Below are 21,285 nucleotides of genomic sequence, written 5' to 3'. Positions count from 1 at the left end.
ATAAAAGAAACTAATCTTAAAGAAAGCGATAAACAAATAAAAATAAAAGATCTGTTTTGACATGAAATGGATATATCCATATATCTCAGTGAATTACAAGTGGAGGGAAAAGCTCTAACAGCAACGCGACTAGTGTGACTCGAACTTAGGCCACACTTAGGATAGTGAACACCCTAACCCTGAACCATCTGTCTGAAGGACCGTCCAAAAAATAAGAAGGTTTAGATAAAAATATAGGCTTGAAAAATGGAATTGAACAAAATATAAGACTCTTTTGCTAAATGAGACAGGCCTCGGGTAGGATTTTTTGACCCGGGTTTGACTTGACTCGAATCGGCTATTTTTTGTTGTTTTGCTACTGTTTTGCTATCATTTTGCTATTATATTACTACTATTTTGTTGTTATTACTTGGATATTGTATAATTTTTATTTTATTGTTAATTTTGCTATTATGTTAGAGACGTTTGTTTGCTAAGTTGTAACTATCTTAGTGTTATTTAAACTTTTTTTAATGTGTTTTAATTTATTGAAAATATTTATTTTAATATTTTAATATATTTAATTTATTATATTTTTAAAATTTATTTTTATATAAAATAATCTAAAAATTTTAATATAGACCAATCGAATAAGAATCAAATTTAACATATTTAATCTACACCAAATTTAGACGGTCCAAACCAAATATACACCTAAAAATGTAGCTTAAAATTTTGCGTCCTGGATATTATAGACATCCACCAAACTCCTAATACGTTTAATGTCCATTAATTTCGCATTTCTTTCTTTAATTAAATAAAGATTCCTTATTCAAAAAGTGAAAAAAAAAATATTACGTATCACCATGGCGCACATGAAATCTAAGGGCTTATATCGTTGGGAACGTGATTTTTCAATCTTTTGTCTGAAAATATGGATAATATCGTTGCTAAAAATAAAGTTAGAAAAGCTAAAAGGTTTAGAATTTTAATTAAAAGAGCAGATTTTTCTCATATACATATTTTCTTTCCTTTTGTAGAATATCTTTCTTAAATTTCAAGCAGTTTGCCGAAACTACATATAAAGTAACTAATGGGTTTGATTTTGAGAGACAGACACAACATCTTGATTGATTTTGAGGACAGTCCATTGCTTTGTTTTCAGTTTATTTTGTTTGAGATTATGGAAGCAGAGATGTCAAGTGTGATTTTAAGTGGTGAAGCGAATATAAATTCGGATGTTTCAGATTCTACTAGCACCACTCATCAAGCAAACAAGCGCCAAAGGTGTGGAGGTAAAGGTAATTCGTCGCAATACAAAGGCGTAATGCGACAGAAAAACGGACAATGGGGTGCTCAATTATACACTAATCATACCCGAATTTGGCTAGGGACTTTCAAATCCGAAATAGATGCGGCCATGGCCTACGATAGCGCAGCGATCAAGTTTTGCACCGGAGACACTCATCGGAACTTTCCGTGGAACGAAATCACGATTGAGGAACCCACGTTTCTGAGCCATTACAGTGGAGAAGCTGTCCTTAGCATGATAAGAGACGGTTCTTACCAATACAAGTTTATGGATTTTATTAAGGCTCACTCTAGAAATACAAAACTCAACTTAGTGGGGACTTATAGCAATGAAGGGCTAATTTGCAAACTACTGTTCCAAAAGGAGCTAACACCAAGTGATGTTGGTAAACTGAATAGGCTTGTCATCCCCAAAAAATATGCTGTCAAATATTTTCCGCCGGTTTCTGGTACCGAAATGGAGAATGTCGATGTTGGCCATCGCAAAACGAACGATGTCGAGTTAATTTTCTACGACAAGTTTATGGGGATATGGAAGTTTCGTTATTGCTATTGGAATAGCAGCCAAAGCTTTGTTTTCACCAGGGGCTGGAACCGGTTTCTGAAGGAAAAAGAGTTGAAAGCCAATGATGTGGTTTCGTTCTTCGTATGCGAATATCGGAAGGAGAACGAAGACCGAAGGTTCTGCATGATTGATGCCAACAAATCAGGGAACGGTGGCACGTTCGTGGCGGCAAACAACGTTCATGTTGGAATAGAAGTTGATTTGCAACTAAGGTTGGGACATTGTTACCTTGTCCAAGAAGCGCAAGGATCAACGGCGGCAGTGAAGCCGAAACAAGATGACAAGACTGAGGGTTTCAAACTCTTTGGTATGCAAATTAGCAGAAGCTGAAAACCATGCTTTTCTTTTAACTATCAGAATTGTTAGCTGAAATTAATATTGCAGCAATGGTGACTTTAACTTCTTTTTTTTTTTTTTAAATTATGGATATTTTGGTTTTAGGATGAAGTTTTATCATCCGTAAGAATGATATTGAACTATCAATTGATCAATGTGTCTTAAAAAAACAAATCCACCTGTTTTTCTTTGGAGGTTATGTTTTTTATTATAACTTTGCGAACCATTTACGAAACTTATACCAATCGAGCTAAAACTCAAATTAATTATTATTTTTATTTTCTTATTTCCATGTCTATTTAAATTATTTTGATTGTATTAAAAACAAATTTCCCAGAATCTGGGAGTCCATCAACGGCAGCAACTAGCCGTTTAGCACTGCTGTATATTGCTTCATTCTACTTCTCTTCCGTGCCCATCAATGGTTTTTGCCCATGTTATATGCGTATTGAGTTTTACATAAAGGTTGAGTTCAAATACTAAAAGAGCGACAACTGTTTCTGGTATCTGTTGAGTTTAAAATGTTGGACTGCTCTGGATTTGGTCCTGTTTTGGTTTGGCTGATCATGTTGTTTTTCCTGGAGGATAAGGTCTCTCAGCCATGGAAGATAGAAGGGTATCTTGGTCTATTCATGATTTTTTATGACTATACCTATCATCCCAAAAAGCTTATGTAAGACTTCACTTTATTTTCAATGTTTGGCTAAATGACTACAATGCCCTCCTGTAACTAATAAATTAAGTGACAACCACAAATTATCTGGCTTTAGTAACAGCCATGAATTGTATCTTCCCTCTCTCTCAGGCTCATGGCCCTTCTTCTCTCCTCCTCCCTACACCCTCCAACCTCTCCTTTAAACCCCAAACTCAACTCTCTTAGCACTCCACTTTCGAACGCTGTTATTACCAAGAGACAGCTTATCATTAATACAACTACTTCCTTCTCCATCATTTTTGGGGCACAACAAAACCCAGTTCCACAATGTTTAGCTCAACCTTCTAATCCTTCCAAACCGTCGGCTTTGAACATCGCAAACACCAAAGCTTGGTTCCAGTTCTATGGTGATGGTTTTGCCATCAGGGTTCCTCCTGAGTTTGAAGACATCATGGAGCCTGAGGTACATACATATCTCACATATTCTTCTCTTTGACCAATGTGTTCTGCTGCAAATTTTAACTTCCTCTATATAGATTGTTTAATGCACATATTCGTCCCTAAATACATTTATAATCAATTTCCAATTCTAACTTCCAATCGGAGAATTCCCAATATGAATCAAGGGAATGACAGTGTTCTTTTACTTGTCTGGTTTATGTTTTTCTCCCCTCAATTTCAGAACATATGGTAGAATCTAATTTAATAACTTAGTCAATTGCTCAATGTCCGTAGGATTTCAATGCTGGAGCTTCCCTGTATGGGGACAAGGCAAAGCCGAGGCCTTTTGCGGCACGATTTGCTTCAACCGATGGGTATTTGCATTATATTTGATGTTTAAGACCAGTTTACAGATGAAGCATGCATAGAAAGTTTTAGTGCTATGAAGCTTCTCATATTCTCAACTTGTACCTGATATCTGTCATTTTGGTATATATCTACAGATCCGAGGTTTTGAGCGTTGTCATTCGCCCGACCAATCAACTCAAAATCACCTTCCTAGAGGTTTGTATCAGGAAGTTTCTTATTAGGCCTATAGATTAGCTCTAAGGGCATATGTCAGATGCTGTAGATTGTAATGATAGGATTTCTGCCATTTTTGCCTATGATTAATGCATGGGGTAGATAGTTCAAAATGGTATTGAATCATATCTTGTAGAAAATATAGATCATCACTAATGCACCAGTATAGTTTCACCAGTCATTTAAGAGTTTCCTCGTATACCTGTTGGTTACATATCCATTTTGAACTTATTAGTTACACTATGTAATCTTTTGCCGTGTTATCCGATCTTATTGCATTCATCCGTTTCATCGCTTTTAAATACTTTCCTATCAGCTTACCAGACAATTATACGATCTTTTTTAACTGGAGCAGGCCCAAGAGATTACAGATTTAGGTTCCATAAAGGACGCAGCTAAAATCTTTGTACCAGGTTGGCCATGATTAAAATCTTTGTCAAGACATTGATTTAGGTTTCCATAATAGCTTTTTTGTCGATTTGTGTCATCTTTACTATTGCTCTTCGATTCTTGTAATGGTTCAATGGCAGGTGGAGCAACACTTTATAATGCCAGAACCATAAAGATAAAGGAAGATGAAGGTTTCAAGTAAGTTATTCAACCTTTCTCAAACTATTATGAACAACTGATAATCAATTCAAATTAGGTGAAAAGATGCTAATCTGTTCCTTTTTCGGTATGTAAAAATGATCAAGAGAATTACTGAATGTAGCGGTTTGCACCTTAGATGACAAAAAACCATCATTCATGTATGTTGCAATAGCTATAAAGTTACAAATTTATGTTGCTAAAGTGCTCAATTCATGTCAGGACTTACTATTTCTATGAATTTGGAAGAGATGAGCAGCACATCGCGATAATGGCCACCGTTAATGGTGGAAAGGTGTGTTAACAAATACTCTTTGATTGTTCATGTGATTCAATAGTTGTCCTCTTGTCAAAAGGTACACAAACATTGTATATTGTCACAAAGGCATGCGTGAAGCAGTAAGCTTAAGACTGACTGTTTTTGTCCTTGCATCGGCGTATCTCGTATTTATTTTAGACTTTTCAACCTAACTTTCAAGAGCACAACTTCCAGTAGAGATTTTGATGCTATAGATTTTACATTTTATCATTCTCGTGTTGTATATCTAATGGAATAGCTTATGATACAGGCCATCATTGCTGGTACAACTGCTCCACAATCGAAGTGGGATGATGATGGAGTGAAGCTTCGATCTGCAGCAATCTCATTGACAGTTCTGTAGTCCATGGCATAAAGGCAGGTTTGTTTGAGTCATATAACAGGGATTCATTAACCCTTTTTGGTCCTTTTCTGGTTCAGTTGACATACCTGATTCATTTGTTTCTTCATGTAATTGAACCGAATAGCTATTGATGCAGGCTTTACATTTGTTGGCCCTATGATCTTCTCAATGTTAACCTTATTGCACATTGGGTTGACGAGACATCTTGGAAACAATCACTGGAGAACTTCATTGGACAATTCCAGAAGTTTACAACAGCAGAAAGTTTTGATGGAATATAATTAATCCCTTTTATTTGTTTATACATTTGATCACGAATAAGCACAGTTATGATGGCTCAAAAGTTAAAATAAGATTTGTTAATAACTAATTGGTTTTTATTTCAAGTTTTAAATGACCCACATATCTTAATTTTTGCAGATTCATGAAAAATACCAAAAAAAGAAACATTATGGTAAATTGAAGCTGAAATAAGGTCAAGAACAAAGCATAAGGTGATCAATACTGAAACAAGTCTCTGAACCTATGAAAATCAATATCCCGACATGATTATATTGTCAGTTTATTCTAAATGTCGAGTAATGGATGCTTGAATTTCTTCTAGTGTTCGCCCCTTGGTCTTTGGCACCAGCTTTGCGATGAACATGATTTCTACCCCAGAAATTGTTGAAAATATGAAGAATGTTCCTGTAATAGTGCAATGATAAATGGTTTTAGAATGATAACTCCGGTGGAAGAATTCCATATACGTCATAATCGTGATTAAGTTATTGTTATATATTGTGTTCTACATTATTCGGATTTGGATGAGTGTCGGATCATGTTTGGAGCGTACTTCAAGGGAATAAAAGTCCCAATTAACATAGTTGGTGGTAATAAATTTTAGACACATTCATTCATGCATTTGTATCATTTAATAAGAAGAAGAAGAGGCATTGAACTTCACCAGCAGAGCTCCACTGAAGTTGAAGTAGAAAGTTGAAGGCATAAGAAACAACCCAAGAACAAAACCACTTCACCAGATTGCAAAGGCTTCCAGCTGAACCCTTTATATTCACTGGAAATATCTGGAAAAATAATAATTGCTATTTACTATAGATTTAATGATGAAGAATAAAACGGCCTAATTTGGTTCTTTTTTTTTTTTTTTACTTTCGACATTTTTAGATAATTTAGTCATATTTTTATCTTGTACTGAAATTCGTGGCTTATTAATTAACCTACTAAAAACATGGTGAAAATTAAATCAAATCTGAATCCCCTCTCAAAATATGGATTATAGACTTACCAAAGCAAAATCTATAAACTTTGTCAGCAATTTTAATTAAATCAGCAGATTTTTCTCTGTACTTATTTTCTTTCCTTTTCTCCAACATGTTTCTTACTTTCCAAGCAATTTCCCGAACCACATATAAAGTAATCAGTAAGGTTTATCATAGTTTTCTTATAGCACAACTTGTTTGATTTTTAGAGACAATCAACTCTTGGTTTCAATTCTCTTGCTTAAGCAACAAGGTACCAGGTTTCTTTTTTTTACTTTTATTTACTTTCTTGCATACTAGTTTCAGTTACAAGTACAGAATCATAAATTTTTCTACTGTGATTGTTTCTGATTTTATTTTATTGGTATACGGAATAAGTTTGAGATTCGAATTTGTTAGATTGAATATTTGGGGAGCAGTTCGGATTTAGATGTATAATTGAACTCGAAACTTAATTTAATTGATTCATATTATCACTTTTAAGATATGACATAAAATAGATTCGAAGTTCAAATCAGTCCTTTAAAATTTTTTTTTTTTGGATTATTTTGTTAGATATTATGGAAGAAGAGATACCGAGTGTGATATCAAGTGGTGGAGCAAATACAAATTCGGATGTTTCAGATTCGATTAGCACCACTCATCAAGCAAGCAAACGCCGAAGGTGCGGCGGTAAAGGCAATTCGTCGCAATTCAAAGGCGTAATGCGACAGAAAAATGGACAATGGGGAGCTCAATTATACACTAATCATACCCGAATTTGGCTAGGGACTTTCAAAACTGAAATAGATGCAGCTGTGGCCTACGATAGTGCAGCGATCAAGTTCCGCCCCGGAGACACTCATCGGAACTTTCCATGGAACGAAATCACAATTGAGGAGCCCAAGTTTCTGAGCCATTACAGTGCAGAAGCTGCCCTTAGCATGATAAGAGACGGTTCTTACCAATACAAGTTCATGGATTTTATTAAGGCTCGCTCTAGAAGTATAAAACCCAACATTGCTCTCAACTCAATGGGGACTAATAGCAATGAAGGGCTAATTTGCAAACAATTGTTCCAAAAGGAGCTAACACCAAGTGATGTTGGTAAGTTGAATAGGCTTGTCATCCCCAGAAAATATGCTGTCAAATATTTTCCGCCGGTTTCCTGGACTGAAAAGGAGAATGCAGATATTGGCGATCGCAAAACAAACGATGTTGAGTTGGTTTTCTACGACAAGTTTATGAGGATATGGAAGTTTCGTTATTGCTATTGGAATAGCAGCCAAAGCTTTGTTTTCACCAGGGGCTGGAACCGGTTTCTGAAGGAAAAAGAGTTGAAGGCCAACGATGTGGTTTCGTTCTTCATATGTGAATGCCGGAAGGAGAACGAAGTCCGAAGGTTCTGCATGATTGATGCCAACAAATCCGGGAACGGTGGCACGTTCATGGCGGTAAACACCGTTCATGTTGGAATAGAAGTTGATTTGCAGCTTCGGTTGGGACATTATTACCCCATTGGTGATGAAAAACATGTCCAAGAAGAGCAAGGATCAATGGCGGCAGCGAAGCAGAAACAAGACGACAAGACCGAGGGTTTCAAACTCTTTGGTATGCAAATTAACTGAAGCTGAAATCCATGCTCTTCTTAACTAACAGGATTGTTAGCTGAAATTAACGTTGCAGTAATGTTGACTTTTGACCCTTTTTTCATATTATTAGCAGTTTTTTTTTATTATGGATATTTTGTTTTTAGGATGAATTTTTGTCATTCGTAAGAATGATATCAATCTATGAATTGATCAATGTGTCTTAATAAGCAAATCTACTTGTTTTCCTTTGGACGTTAAATCTACTTGTTTTCCTTTGGACGTTATGTTTTTCATTACAACCTCTGCAACAATTGTAGGCCATTTTACACCATAAATTATGAAACTCAAATCCCTATAGTACTATAAATTTACCGGAACTAATGATGAAAATCCTCCCCTAAGATTCTTTGGAGTTATATCTGCTATATAAACAGGTCCCTAGCGACCATTAAATCCGACATTGTTATTGATCACATTACTGAACTGCATCAAGTAGAGAGAAGAAGCCTTATAGAAGTTACCACATAATTAAAAACTGCGGTCCCAAATCCCAGTGAAAGCCTTCCAACATACAATGACCAAGCTTCCTATTGAAAACCAATGCAACAATTAGGATTAAGGTGCAAGAGCAAGTGAGCCAATGAGGATTTGGAATAAAAGGAAAAAAAGAGAGAATACAATACCTGAGCAAACACTATAGCCAGCCATCCCATGATGTAGAATATGTTCAATATCCAGAATGTCTAACTCATGAAACCAACCAAGAAAAGCATTAACTGAGGACTTGATAAAGCTTTAATGAAGTCAAATAGAAGAAGCTCATGTATTGTTGTTATATTTATTCAGATAACTCACAATTTTATGACCAAAGAAATCTGATATTTTCTCACTAACTATTGCACCTGCCATTCCTCTATTGTTATTATGGATCCAAAGACTGAGCACTGCACCAATAATGGGGAAAAAAGGGTGAGAATTGTTGGGTTAGGCAAATAAGCGTTAGAAACTTAGAAAAACTGACGTTAACCTCATCCCAAAACAGGGTTTCGAAGTTCTTTCATGAATTTGAAGGATCAATACTCTCATTTCCATATCTGACTATGTTTTGAAAGTAAGTGTTTCTGCAAGTTGAAACTGATCCCTTTCTGAGATATCAAGAATGTTTTACCTCAGCCACAGTGAGACCCAACTCATCTATGATTCCAGACTCTGCTGGTGCTGAATATCTACCCTGCAAAGCAATCATGTAAAACATGTGTAGCCATTCATCATTAATATGGCCTTAAAGATTGAAACAAAACAAAATTTATTTATTATTTTACAAAAAGTGCAGTACTATAGAGGTGTAAGGAGAGTTCATAAAATAATTTTTCCTGTTTTCAGATTATTTGCAAAAATTAAAACCCTAAAGTTAAATCATAACGTAGACAGAAAACCCAGATGAAAGTTCAAATCTACTTACAGAGTAGCCACAAGTAAAAGAAGCATTGGCTGCGACAGTGACGCCAAGAACAAGAGAGGGTGTTATGGGAGAGGACTTTCTTGATGTTAAGCCATCGCCATTGTAGCTACTGACAATCAATGGTTCATTTGTCGGCCCCTCATCTGTGCCTTCTTCCACCATTTTCTTGTTTCCTTGATGATTCAGAGTGAAGAAAAAACTGGGTCAGAACTTGGAGCCAAAGTGGACAAACACTTTCGCATATGCTATGAAGACATTAATGAATCCAACCGACAAAACTCTGAAGACTTTCAGGCTTTACCTTCAGTACTGTTGATGTTTATGATAAAATTCATGGATATTTGTTGCAGGGGCCAGGCCAGGGGGCGCTAGCAGGGGCGCCGCCCCAAAATGGAAAATTTTGCATTTAGCCGTTTTATAATTGATAAAATTTTAAAATTGTATTTTGGCCTTCTAAAAATAATAAAATTTTGATTTAATCATTTAAAAATTGTAAAGATATAAACTGTTATAATGGTGAAACTGTATTTTTACTATTACAAGAAATATACAATTTAATTTTGACCTCTCAAAAAAATTTTAGCTTCACCCTTAATTTATTAGTTATAATAATTGCAACAATAATAAAAGAAAATAACAATGGGATTTTGTCACTATATTATTATAAAAATATTTTTAGTTACTCTTTATGTTTGTTTTACAATTCATAAGTTCATGATTGGTTATCTCAATAATGTTGTCCTTAAGGTTTAAACCTATTCTCTTCTTAAGACTGCAATGTCATTGCACTCGATATTTATTTATAACAACTCATTTTTAGTGGTGCTAAAATGACAGTTTAAATTATATTTTCTTATGATCAATTCAGTAAATATTATTTATTAACATTTATGAGTGTATTACAATGTTATATTAATTTTGACCCAATAATTTTATTGAACCGTTAGTAATTAAAGTACAATGATTAAATAGTAAAATGATAAAAAAATAAATGCTATGAATTTTAACTTCTTAAGGACTAAAATATTAAATAATCAAGAGTTAAAATAGCAATAATACCACCTATAAGTATGGTGGACGATTAAGTAATGGTTTATGAATAAATAATATTAAAATATTAAAGTAAAAACAATAAATTAGTTAACAAAAGATGAAAAGGTCTTCATCCATTTTACCTTTTTTCTTTCTTTGTCTACATCGAAACTAAGAGAAAAGAGAAGGGTTTGGAGCTTCAACATTTCATCCTTGCATGGTAAGATTTTTAGAGTTAATTTAAAATGTAAAATTTTATAAAACAAAATTGAATTGGAATATGCATAAATAAGTTGTTATAAGGTAAATGAAACTAATAAATTGAAATGAATTACCGTATAGATCAAAATTTGAATCAACTAGTAGATAATCGAGAAAAAGAGAAAATCACGGGTTAATTCTTGACACTTCACTCATTATTGTTTTTTTCTAGTAAGTTCATATGGTGTAGTTACATTTGTAAATGTATTAGATGTGTTTAAATTATTAAATATTATATCTTGTTATTGTATTTTGAATTGGTTATAAAATGGTACAAAAGGTAAGATATTGACTGAATTGTAAAGAAATGAACTAATGTGTTAAATGTGCCCAGATGAACTTTGGATAGAATATGATACAATTGGCATGCCAATAGGGTTAATTGCACGTTGTACGAGATACGATATGAGATAATATTGATGTATGGAGAATTCACTATTTAAATTGGAATCCAACATTTGTTGCACATTATCGAGTTTTGTCTCTACGAAGATCACTATTACTGATTGTCTCTACGGAATCTTGTTGTGTTCTGGAGGGATGTAATGTCTTATGACATATAATGCCTATGGGCTTAGCACTTCGGTGTTTAGGTGTGTTTTGATGTTATCGCTCGAGAGAACAATCAGGTGTGTTTTTGGTCGTTACTCGCGTATCCATATATGTTTATTGCAGTTCATCGAGCTAAATGGTTAGCGTAAAACGGAAAGTATCTGATTGATAATATGTATCGTATATGAAAATGTCTATATGTGATTGGAATGATGAAATGACATATATGTTCGATGATTTTGATATAATGACACTGAACAAAAATGTATTGTACATATTGAAACATTATAAGATTGTAATTGACGAACTCACCTTATTGATATGAAATGTGATGATAGGAAAGTCATATTATTAGTTAATTCATTATGTTAGTTACGAGTTGAGGTGAGTTTACTATTTTATCTCTTATGAACTTACTAAGCATATGTAATGCTTACTCTGTTGTATTTTCTCTATTTGGAGTTATATTTTGCGGAACGAGGTGACCGAATCACTTCAGAACTCACACTACAATCCTTCATTTCAGTAGTTTTTCATTCATCCTAAACTCAGTTATGTGGCATGTATATAAGGATTCATAATGAATTTGTGTTTATCTTGAATATCTATGATTTTGAACCTTAAATGCTATGTGGTTTGAATGGTTGTAAGCTAGATGTATAAAGCTGCATAATGGCATGGTGATAAGTTATATTACAAGTATTTGAACGGTTAATTTTGAATATGGAATGTTTGTGCTAAAGTGATGAGATTGATATGTTTGAATTGGCATAGAAATGTCATGGTTTAACATGATGAATTGCAAGGTTGAATAAGGGCTAAGTTGTTTAGGTTAGTATTTTGTTGGGATGCCAATTAGAATATTGAAATTCACATGTTTGAATTGTGGTTTGAAGGATGAATGATTTGTAGTAATCTTATATAGTTTGAATTAGTTTTTATGCAAGTTTGATGTTTGTTTGAAGTACAATTCGAATTGGTAGTTGGTTTGCGCATGAAAAAGTATTTAAATGGTTCATTTTTTGTCATTAGACAGCAAGTATCAATACTTATAGTTAAAGTACCGATACTTTACCAAATGAACAGTATTTTAAAACAAACAGAATGTCAATTTAGTATAGATAATTATTTTTCTAAGGAAAGATACTTTTTAAAGGTATCGATAATATTGGTTCGTTTTCAAATTTTGAAATTGGCAGAATGCCAAAATGGTATCGATACATTGTTTTAGTATTGATACCTACCATAAAAAGTATCTATACTTTTCCTTCTGTACCGGTACCTTTATAAAAACTTTAAAAAGTTTACAGTTTGGTCCTTATTCATGTTTGGGTCATATTTAGAACTTTCGTAAGCTCGATTGTGTTTCAATTTTACTTGATGAACGTGTGGTGCATGCATCTATTTTAAGAATTGATGATTGAGTGAATTTCTATTCAGTTTTGAATGTGAATTGTTTCGGTGAAAGAAATAGTATCATATAATTCGAGTCCGAAGATCGAACCAGGTGAAGGGTGAACGTTATTAATGTCACGTATTTATTTATGAACTTTAGCTTCAGTGGCATCAAACCATTTGAATGTTTGAGAGTGTATTTTAACTAAAAAAATGATAATTAATTGAGAAAAGAAAATTTAAATACTAAAATCAAATATAACTAATAAAAACCTCAAATATTAAATTAAAAATTTAATTACCAAAATAAATAATATTAATGATATGATTGATTTGAATTCATGTATATTATAATTATTAAGTTTGATTTGAGGTCAAATATATTTTGAATTTTTTCTAAATTCCACCCATACTTAATAAATAAATAATTAAAATAATATAAATAGTAATATTCATTATAAATTTATAATTTGATGAAATGAGTGGGGACACTCAAGAATCCAAATGGAATGCATGGGACATGACATGGGCAGCTTTGTTATGCTGTTGTCCAAATGGCATAATAATTTATTTGTGATTCCAATTTTTTAAAAAAAATTATATTATTATAGTTTTATTTAATTTTAATTTTAATTTTAATTTTTAAATTTGTGTTTTGTGTCAAATTATTTTAAAATGAATAAAAATATTAACTTTTTTAAATTTGTTGACATCTCACTATTTAATTAATTTTCAAAATTTTAAAATATTAAAATTTATATAAAAATATTTTTAAAAATAAAAATTATATAAAAGGTTTTATTAATATTTTAAATTTTAAAAATTAATTAAACGCTGACATGCATTCACGTGACAATCCATGTATATATTACATCAATAAAATTAACAAATGTCGACTTTTTTATCTATTTAAAATTGATTTCACAAAAAATATAAATTCAAAAACTAAAAGAAAGGAAAAATTAAATAAAGATCCCTAGGTGAGAAAAAAGAAACCATGTGTCTTCAAAGTTGTCTTCACATTAACCACAACTCCTCAAAAATTTAGTTGAGAAAAAATACACATGTTAGATGTTTAAGGTCAAACTTTTACTATTCATTAATATATCTTCTTTTAATATACAATAATAAATTTATCGATGAATATTTAGTTAATAATCATGTAATATAATTATTAATTAGCATAATCATTTAAACCCTTATCATATTTTTTTACTAATTTAAACCTTAACTTAAAAATTATACATTTAAGTGAGATTGATAACTTTAACTATTGATAATTAATCGTGTCTTAAATGTTATTTGTCACATTATTGACTGTGTTACATGCGTTTATAAATATATTTTTAAATTCTTTTAAAAATTATTAAAAGTTATTAAAACTATAAAATGGTCAATTGCATAATTAATCAGTTAATTATTAGTATGTTTTTGTTTTAGTCACCTAATAACAAAATTTTCAATTTTATCACTAACATTTTTATTGATTTTGTTTTGGTCACTGTCCATTAAATTGTTAACAAAAATAATAGATATAATCTTTTTTTAATTGGTATAATAACATATTTAGTTCTTAATACATGCACATTCTATTAAATTCTAAAATTTTAAATAATTCAACAAATTTAATCCTTCATATTTACAAACTCTGTCAATCTAATCCTCAAATAAATCTTCACTATTATACTATATCATTCTCACTCATTCACTCCTACACAGTTTGAAAACCCTTTTAACTTTGAAAGGGTATTTTAGTTATATGCTAAGAAAATCTTCTTCAATTATCTTTTTTGTTTCAGGTACTGCAGAGAAGAAATAAAACATACATTTAAGTGAAAACCAGACAATAGTAAAAACAAGAAAATGGGTGTTTTGGATCATGTTTTAGATCTATTTGACAGTTCTCAAAGCAGTTTCAAGCTCAAGAAGCATAAGCATTTGCAGGTACATAAAGCTACAGATTAAAAACAAATTCAAATGCTTTGAAAATCGGATATGAACCTCACATTCAAATGCAAATTGACACCCCCAACAGTATGAAAACAAATTCTATTGTGTGCCTGTCAGCAATCAACAATAAGTTTCACAGACCTTCTTGGAATTCCTTGGAAGATCAGACCCTTTTTTCTCCCCTTAAATTGCAACGCTTTCAATAAAACATGAACCAGATACAGTGTCAAAAGCTCCAAATTTCTTTCTTTTTTGAACAATACAAAACCAGTTAGTTTCTGGACATATTTGCTGCAGCAAGTTCAATGGTGATGATGAAAGTAGACCTGCCAGCTTCTCTTAAATACTGGATATCACCATTCATGAGTTTCACCAATTTTCGACTGATTAGCAAACTGATACCTTCCTCTGTTGCATCTCCATCAGTTTCAAACATTTGGTTCAGCAATGCTTCAGGTATTCCACCTCCTACATGTGTTATCCTGACCCAATATACACACAAATAGAATCCCTTTACTTTCTGGCTAAAGGAAACAAGGTGCTTAAATTGGAGTGCAGACATATTCTCTTCTTTTATTTTATTCTATAAATATAGGACATAGTTCAAAGAATGCAGTACCTGAGGTGCAAACGTGCAAGATGAACGGACCGTCCTAGTTGATCTTTGGTTACGCTAGCTACAACTCTAAGTTGGCCTCCCTTTGGTGCAAAATTAACTGATACCAACAAGAAATCAGCTAAGACTTGTTGAAGTCTAACGCCATCTCCATACAAGGTCTCCTCCATGACTTCTTCTGCTGTCTCATTCAGTATTCGGATGCCTTTCCCAGTGCTCTTCATCATCACTTGACTGATAGAAGCAATCAGTACATCATTCAAGGTGAATTCAATCATTTCAAGATCCAAGTAACTGTTAGGAATTCAGAAAACAGAAATGTTAGGTCATGATACAGACATTGAACACGTATAGTTAAAAGAAAAAATGAAGATTTGGAGTAAGATAAGTTTTAGCACCCATCAATGATGCTGCTAAGGTCTGAATCATCAAGTATCTTGCTAAGCTGGCGCTGGCACATGGAACTAGTTTGAAGAAGGCGTTTTTGTTCAGGTCTCAACTCTGTGTCTTCCATCATTTTCCTAGAAAATATAATTCCAGACAGGGGGTTACGTATCTGAGTTTTCAAATAAGCTAAAGCTTTCAATCTTTTCATGGCGGTTTGTTCTGATAATTTCTGGATATGAAGTGCTTGTTGCAGTTCATGGCTTGGAAGCTGCAAGAAACAAAACACACCACTCACAGCACCACCTTCCATGTCCAACTTCTTGTTCACGCATAACAAGCATTCAACATACTTCCCACTGCGAGCAAAGAAACCGAAAGGAACCTTCTCAGGTTCATTACCAGTCACTGCATTGTTAAGAACAACACTAAGGTTGACAAAGGATTCTTGGTTCTTCAGACGACAGCATGCGGTGTTGGTTCCGAAAACCTCCCCCAACAGCATTTTATCCACCACTTCATCTCGGTTCCAACCGGTTAACTTTGTCATTGCCGGATTCCACTCAGAACACCACCCAAATTCATCCATGCCAAATATTGGAGGGATCAGTGGGTTTGGATTGTGTACTATTGCTTTGTAATCCCCTTCGATCTTGGTGAATTTGTCCATGACAATCTTCTGAACTGTTACATCTTGTGCTACAAAACATACCCCCACAACACTTTCTTGGAGATCCCTGTTTACACAAGCATTGACAATTAAACTAATGGGACCAGCCTCAGTCCTTGACCCATGAGTTTTGATCTCAAACTGGATGTTCTTCTCTTCTTTGCCTGGTCAGTAATAAGTAATATTAGTGAGATAATATGCAATAGCACTCGTAACTATGTTGGAAAATGTGTTGGACATTGATACTTTAGGGAAACTAAAGAGTTTGAGGAGCGTTATAGAGTAGATAATGCTAAATAAACTATGAAGTAGTGGAATATTTCATACCCTGCAGTGCCATGTTGGATTATGTGTTGGACATTGATACTTTAGGGAAACTAAAGAGTTTGAGGAGCGTTATAGAGTGGATAATGCTAAATAAGCTATGAAGTAGTGGAATATTACATACCCTGCAGTGCCATGAACAACATTTTCTGGACTGTTTCAGATGAAGAATCTTCAACAAGTGTGAGTAAATGCTTTCCAATTGCATTATCAACAGAAAGGCCAGTCAACTCTGCAATTTTCATATTCCAACCATTAACCAGGCCATCAACATCAACTGCCAGAATTGGCACGGTAGCCGTTTCAATCAAACGAACCATCTCACTTGTCACTGCCTCCAGCTCTTGCATCCCTTCTAGTCTGAGGTCACCGAGCTTCGAATGTATGGCATTGGTGTTTGTATCCGTAGTCTCAACGTCTTTGAACGCATTCCTTAGAATAAGCTGCAAAGAATGGATGGCATCCATTTCATAGTCCTTCCATGGAAAACTCCTTGTCTTGACAACTTCAAGGAAAGCCTTGAATGATGACCTCGGGTGCATCTTTCGATCATCATCCTTCACACCAGGTTCATGCTTTGCACCACCCCATCGAATTTCGGCTGCCGTAGGGGACCGAAACCAGAAAAGCATGTCTTTGGGGGTTATCCTCACCGCTGCCATTCCACATACTACATCACCAAGAGCCAGAGCCCCTGGAAACCCTGCATCATACAAGCTATCAGTGCTCAGACCAGTGGAATCCATATGATATTCTGAAAGCCACAAGGCTATCTCATTCAGTTGGAAATCACTTGGAGTTGCACCTAGTTTCCAAATCTTGTTCTTGTATAATAAGGCAGCTCCATCACATTTCACCAAATCCATTATATTTGGACTCTGTGATACAATCCCCACTGGTGCATCCCTCATAAGCATATCACACAAAAGGGTCTGTGTTCGCAGGATGCTCTTCTCGACGATTTGACTTTCAAGCTCCAACTCTTTATTGACATGGACAGCGAAAACTTGAGCTAGAAACTCACAGGCATACCTGAGGGGGAATGGAACAAACCTAGGAGTGGTGTTATGGCATACTACCAGACCCCATAATCTCTTTCTCTTTTGTTGTGGCTGCTCGGAGTTAGTCCCATCACCTTCTTCATCTCCATCATTGACGATGACAGCCATAACCAGAGAAGCAATGGAATTCATGTTCTCCATGTACTGTAAATGGCAGCTATGGGGAGCCCTCAGGGTTGAACCACACAAGGTTAGGTCCATAGGAAGCTTATCATCTTGAAATACTTGCACATGTTTTGCTCGACAATCAACGATCATACGGACTTTATTCTTCATAAACAAAAATCGAGCAGCTTGGGGAATATCAGTGGCTGGATAATGCAAACCTAAATAAGGCTCCAAACCTGGCTTTGTTATCTCAGATACCACTTCCCCATGATCATCATCATGGAATTTATATGTCATCACTCTGTCATAACCAGTGAGTTCAAAAACCTCCTGCACCATTGTATCACAAAGCCTTTCCATGCTCCCACTAGGCAGTGACTGCAACCGTGTGATCGCCTTTGCTGCAAGCTTGTATGATTGCAAGGCTCCAGCTGCAGTCATGGGAACTTCAGAGGGCTTGACAGGCTCAAAATCAATGATCAAGCCCCTAGTTACCCGATGGATTATCGCATAAAAGGGTTTCCCAGAAGTCTTGCAATGAACCAAGATTGGATTCAAAAGAGAAACCTCCCCAATTCCTAAGGCCTTTAGCAATGCAGATGAACTAGGGGCGGTGAAAATGGTTCTTATGTCGGTTCCAATGCCGAGAACCGGATGTTCCCCAACACTTGGGACAGCATGGCTAACCATGGTCAACATCTCAGGGGCATTCTCACTGTATGCTATGACCTTGTAAGTTTTCTCATCTAAAGCTAACAAGCACCCAAAGGGCTGGATAAACTTGCCTTTCTGAATGTTATGGAGATACGCCGTGGTAACATTGTCCGACCTTGGTTGCTGATCTCCAATTACACGCACTGTACTCGAATAATCAAACGAGCTGCCTGACTCCTCGAAATCTGCATGAAGTTTTGCATCTACAGTGGTTTGAGCAATAATCCGAGCACCATGCCTGGATCTTCCTGGGTTGTTTGATGAATGGCTATGCCTTGATGATGACATTTCCACCTGTCACCCAATGAAAACAAGGTTCCATTCGATGGCATAGAAACAGAGGAAGCAAAAAAACAAAAAATCCGATGCCATGTACAAAAAAACCAACTTCAACTAATTACAAAAACAATCAAGTTACATAAACTGGATGTGATTGTGTCCATGATGAACAAGTATTAACATGGTTGCATCTGTCAGTGGTTATTTTCATGAACAGTATTAATTAACAACAAATTTATCAACAAAAACAACTCTAATTAAATTTAACAAAGGGACTAACCTTTTATCAATAAGAACAGAGGAAAGGGAAAGGGAAACTGCTATCTGTGATGAAAGAGGAGAAGAGCAGGTTTTCCAAAACAGCTTGGAAATGGAAATGAATCTCCCCCAAATCCAGAATCCATGGCCAATCCCATTATAGAAGAAAATATTATAAAAAAGAAGTCGACAACCGCCTTGAAAAACTAGTAGAAAATTACCAGGAGGGACCACCATGATAACATTAAATAAAGGGAAACAAAGGTATGGGTTTACCAAAACAAGGATAACAGTTGAAAGTAATCCGATCATTGGCTTTCCACATTTGTTTATTCCTTATTATTGAATTGAATCGATTCTTTCTTTCTCTCTTTGGTAGTGGGTTTTTGTCATCATTCAATGTAACAAATCTACTTTCTATATTGGATCTCACTTGCTTGTTTCCCAATAAAATAATTGAGGTGAATAAATAAATAAAAGAATCCACCGCTGGTGTCTACATATAATTAAGTAATGTTAGTTAATCTAGTTGGTCTGAATGACTTCTGCTCTTTCATTGGATTCGCCAGCAAAGAAGGTGGTGGTTTAGTTCTTTGGATTAGCAAAGTAGAGACAGCCCATGACCTGCCATTTGGTTTCATCTACGTGTACCCATTTCCCATTATGGTATTCACGTACCTTTGTAATAAATAGATTTTGGCCCATACGTTTCTCCTATTCTTCACAAGTCTTGTAAATTTCTCTTTATTCCCTATACCTTTTTCATATCCTAAATTAGACTTTTACAAGACGAGGCTGTAACGCTCGAAAAGCGAGAGAATTTTAATAAAATTATAAATTTAAAAAATAAGTTTGAATAAAAAATTAAGACTTATTTTCTAAGTGAGCTGGGCTTTGAGTAAGCTTTTTTAGTCCCTGAGCCTAGCCCTTAATTTGTAAAAAAGAAATTGTTGCTATTTTTGTACTGTTTTCATTATTTTGCCGTCATTTTATTATTATATTTAGATATTATATAACTCTTATTTTATTATTATTTTTTATTATTTTAGAGGTATTTAATGTTATCATGGTAAAATTAATTTTTAAATATATTGAGTAGCCATTTATCTTAGTGTTATTTAAATATATTTTTTTAACTTTTTTTCTATTTGTTGGGAAATATTTATTTTAATATTTTTAATGAATTTGATGTATTGTATTTTTAAAATTTATTTTATATAAAAATAATATAAAATTTTTATACAAAAAGCCAAGCAGACTCAGATTTTAGCATTTTTATTCAGACCGAGTTTGAGCAAAATTTTATATCCATTTTTAGGTCAAACATGGGCCTAATTATTTTGCTCGACCTAATCCAAACTCGGCCTGGCCCATGAACAATTCTATCCTAAATCATTTAAGTTATTTTATATTTTTTTGATAAATTTTAATATGTTAATTCTCTCAAAAACAAATTATACATTAATAATTTATATTATATAACAAGGAGTTCCTCTTCCTTCCATTTAAAAGGTTGTAAGGTTTTGTCCGCTTCAAATAAATTTTATCCTTTTCATATTTACTTTTGATTGTTATTAATTGTATGAATTATTTTATCTAGTTTTAGGTTAGTTTTTATTTGATTTTCGAAATTGTAAGATTTGAAATCCTATATAAAACTTCAATATCGATATTTTTTATTTCTTCGATTAAGGATATAGACATCATTGTCTCATAAAATTATATTGATATCAAGTTAAAAAAAATCTATTGATTCGGCATTGATAGGCGTACAATTGAAAAAATTGAGACGATCATTTGTTGTATTCGGTTTATCGAAGAACACATTGACATGTTCAATTAAGTAGTTAATTGGATTTGTAAAGAAAAATAGCAATCGGATTTAAATAACTCACGCAGTTGAGATCGTTGGTTCAAGTTGGGCCCTTCTAGTTCGCAAGGGTTAGTTGTTGGCGTTCCTGCAATTAATTTACACACGGAAGGGTTGGTCTTCTGAAGCATCCTCGATCGCTATAATTAACTTATCGGTTGAAGGAGAGTACTTGTTAACAATGATTGATTCAGAATTGGAGCTAAAAATCGAGCCTGGAGCTAAATTTTCATCTCATTGGTTTATTCAATTTAATTTTGTTTTTGTTTATTTTTATGGTTAATTCGATTTCAAATATTTCTCTTATTTTTACTTTTATCCAATTTAAATTTTCCTGTTTATTCTTGCACAGACCGTCACAATCATGAGTATGACAATTGCCTAATGTGCAACCTAG

The 21,285-nt window shown here is 33.9% G+C and overlaps 5 protein-coding genes across 10 annotated transcripts; 3 read left to right on the top strand and 2 right to left on the bottom strand.

Annotated features, from left to right (window-relative positions):
- The first annotated feature begins 1,092 nt into the window (after positions 1-1,092).
- On the top strand, positions 1,093-2,185 carry LOC108462179 (AP2/ERF and B3 domain-containing transcription factor At1g51120-like). Its single transcript, XM_017762160.2, has one exon. It carries the CDS (start codon positions 1,163-1,165, stop codon positions 2,183-2,185), a length of 1,023 nt encoding a protein of 340 aa, XP_017617649.1. The 5' UTR covers positions 1,093-1,162.
- A 773-nt stretch (positions 2,186-2,958) lies between these two features.
- Positions 2,959-5,999, top strand: LOC108463974 (uncharacterized). Of its 5 annotated transcripts, none has more exons than XR_008277230.1 (10): positions 2,959-3,309; positions 3,582-3,661; positions 3,791-3,851; positions 4,225-4,282; positions 4,400-4,457; positions 4,680-4,752; positions 5,027-5,137; positions 5,256-5,445; positions 5,540-5,613; positions 5,751-5,999. XR_008277230.1 is itself a non-coding variant. In XM_017764011.2 (8 exons), exons 1-7 carry the CDS (start codon positions 3,001-3,003, stop codon positions 5,117-5,119), a joined length of 732 nt encoding a protein of 243 aa, XP_017619500.1. In that variant the 5' UTR covers positions 2,959-3,000; the 3' UTR covers positions 5,120-5,137; positions 5,256-5,505. The 5 variants fall into 5 exon arrangements, 1 of the variants encoding a protein (XP_017619500.1); XR_008277229.1 differs by having other exon boundaries at positions 5,724-5,999; XR_008277228.1 differs by having other exon boundaries at positions 5,027-5,133; positions 5,540-5,999.
- A 942-nt stretch (positions 6,000-6,941) lies between these two features.
- Positions 6,942-8,035, top strand: LOC108462178 (AP2/ERF and B3 domain-containing transcription factor At1g50680-like). Its single transcript, XM_017762159.2, has one exon. It carries the CDS (start codon positions 6,942-6,944, stop codon positions 7,986-7,988), a length of 1,047 nt encoding a protein of 348 aa, XP_017617648.1. The 3' UTR covers positions 7,989-8,035.
- A 154-nt stretch (positions 8,036-8,189) lies between these two features.
- LOC108463975 (sugar transporter ERD6-like 1) lies at positions 8,190-9,802 on the bottom strand. The gene is made up of 6 exons (XM_017764013.2): positions 9,716-9,802; positions 9,415-9,587; positions 9,121-9,183; positions 8,808-8,896; positions 8,636-8,695; positions 8,190-8,539 (listed from the first exon to the last, which is right to left on the bottom strand). Exons 1-4 carry the CDS (start codon positions 9,747-9,749, stop codon positions 8,846-8,848), a joined length of 321 nt encoding a protein of 106 aa, XP_017619502.1. The 5' UTR covers positions 9,750-9,802; the 3' UTR covers positions 8,190-8,539; positions 8,636-8,695; positions 8,808-8,845.
- A 4,722-nt stretch (positions 9,803-14,524) lies between these two features.
- Positions 14,525-19,436, bottom strand: LOC108463972 (phytochrome A-like). Of its 2 annotated transcripts, XM_017764009.2 has the most exons (6): positions 19,041-19,436; positions 17,404-18,775; positions 16,723-17,301; positions 15,619-16,438; positions 15,224-15,514; positions 14,525-15,086 (listed from the first exon to the last, which is right to left on the bottom strand). In XM_017764009.2, the coding sequence occupies exons 2-6, from the start codon at positions 18,767-18,769 to the stop codon at positions 14,876-14,878; spliced, it is 3,267 nt and encodes a 1,088-aa protein (XP_017619498.1). In that variant the 5' UTR covers positions 18,770-18,775; positions 19,041-19,436; the 3' UTR covers positions 14,525-14,875. The 2 variants fall into 2 exon arrangements, with proteins under 2 accessions (XP_017619498.1, XP_017619497.1); XM_017764008.2 differs by having other exon boundaries at positions 16,723-18,775; positions 19,041-19,253.
- Positions 19,437-21,285: the final 1,849 nt, after the last annotated feature.

The sequence above is a fragment of the Gossypium arboreum genome, chromosome 13 (assembly GCF_025698485.1).
Source record: "Gossypium arboreum isolate Shixiya-1 chromosome 13, ASM2569848v2, whole genome shotgun sequence".
Taxonomy (NCBI): Eukaryota; Viridiplantae; Streptophyta; class Magnoliopsida; order Malvales; family Malvaceae; genus Gossypium; species Gossypium arboreum.
Note: the sequence above shows the minus strand (reverse complement) of the source record. Positions and strands in the feature narration are given on the sequence as shown.

Excerpts from the sequence above, each read along its gene's own strand:
- LOC108462179 (XM_017762160.2), top strand. The coding sequence starts at position 1,163 with ATGGAAGCAGAGATGTCAAGTGTGATTTTAAGTGGTGAAGCGAATATA.
- LOC108463974 (XM_017764011.2), top strand. The coding sequence starts at position 3,001 with ATGGCCCTTCTTCTCTCCTCCTCCCTACACCCTCCAACCTCTCCTTTA. Across the intron at positions 3,662-3,790 it reads CGATTTGCTTCAACCGATGG|ATCCGAGGTTTTGAGCGTTG; the intron begins GTATTTGCATTA and ends ATATATCTACAG. Across the intron at positions 3,852-4,224 it reads TCAAAATCACCTTCCTAGAG|GCCCAAGAGATTACAGATTT; the intron begins GTTTGTATCAGG and ends TAACTGGAGCAG.
- LOC108462178 (XM_017762159.2), top strand. The coding sequence starts at position 6,942 with ATGGAAGAAGAGATACCGAGTGTGATATCAAGTGGTGGAGCAAATACA.
- LOC108463975 (XM_017764013.2), bottom strand. The coding sequence starts at position 9,749 with ATGAATTTTATCATAAACATCAACAGTACTGAAG. Across the intron at positions 9,588-9,715 it reads AAACATCAACAGTACTGAAG|GAAACAAGAAAATGGTGGAA; the intron begins GTAAAGCCTGAA and ends TGAATCATCAAG. Across the intron at positions 9,184-9,414 it reads CTTTTACTTGTGGCTACTCT|GGTAGATATTCAGCACCAGC; the intron begins GTAAGTAGATTT and ends ATTGCTTTGCAG.
- LOC108463972 (XM_017764008.2), bottom strand. The coding sequence starts at position 18,769 with ATGTCATCATCAAGGCATAGCCATTCATCAAACAACCCAGGAAGATCC. Across the intron at positions 16,439-16,722 it reads GTTGTTCATGGCACTGCAGG|GCAAAGAAGAGAAGAACATC; the intron begins GTATGTAATATT and ends ATTACTGACCAG. Across the intron at positions 15,515-15,618 it reads CTTAGCAGCATCATTGATGG|TTACTTGGATCTTGAAATGA; the intron begins GTGCTAAAACTT and ends AATTCCTAACAG.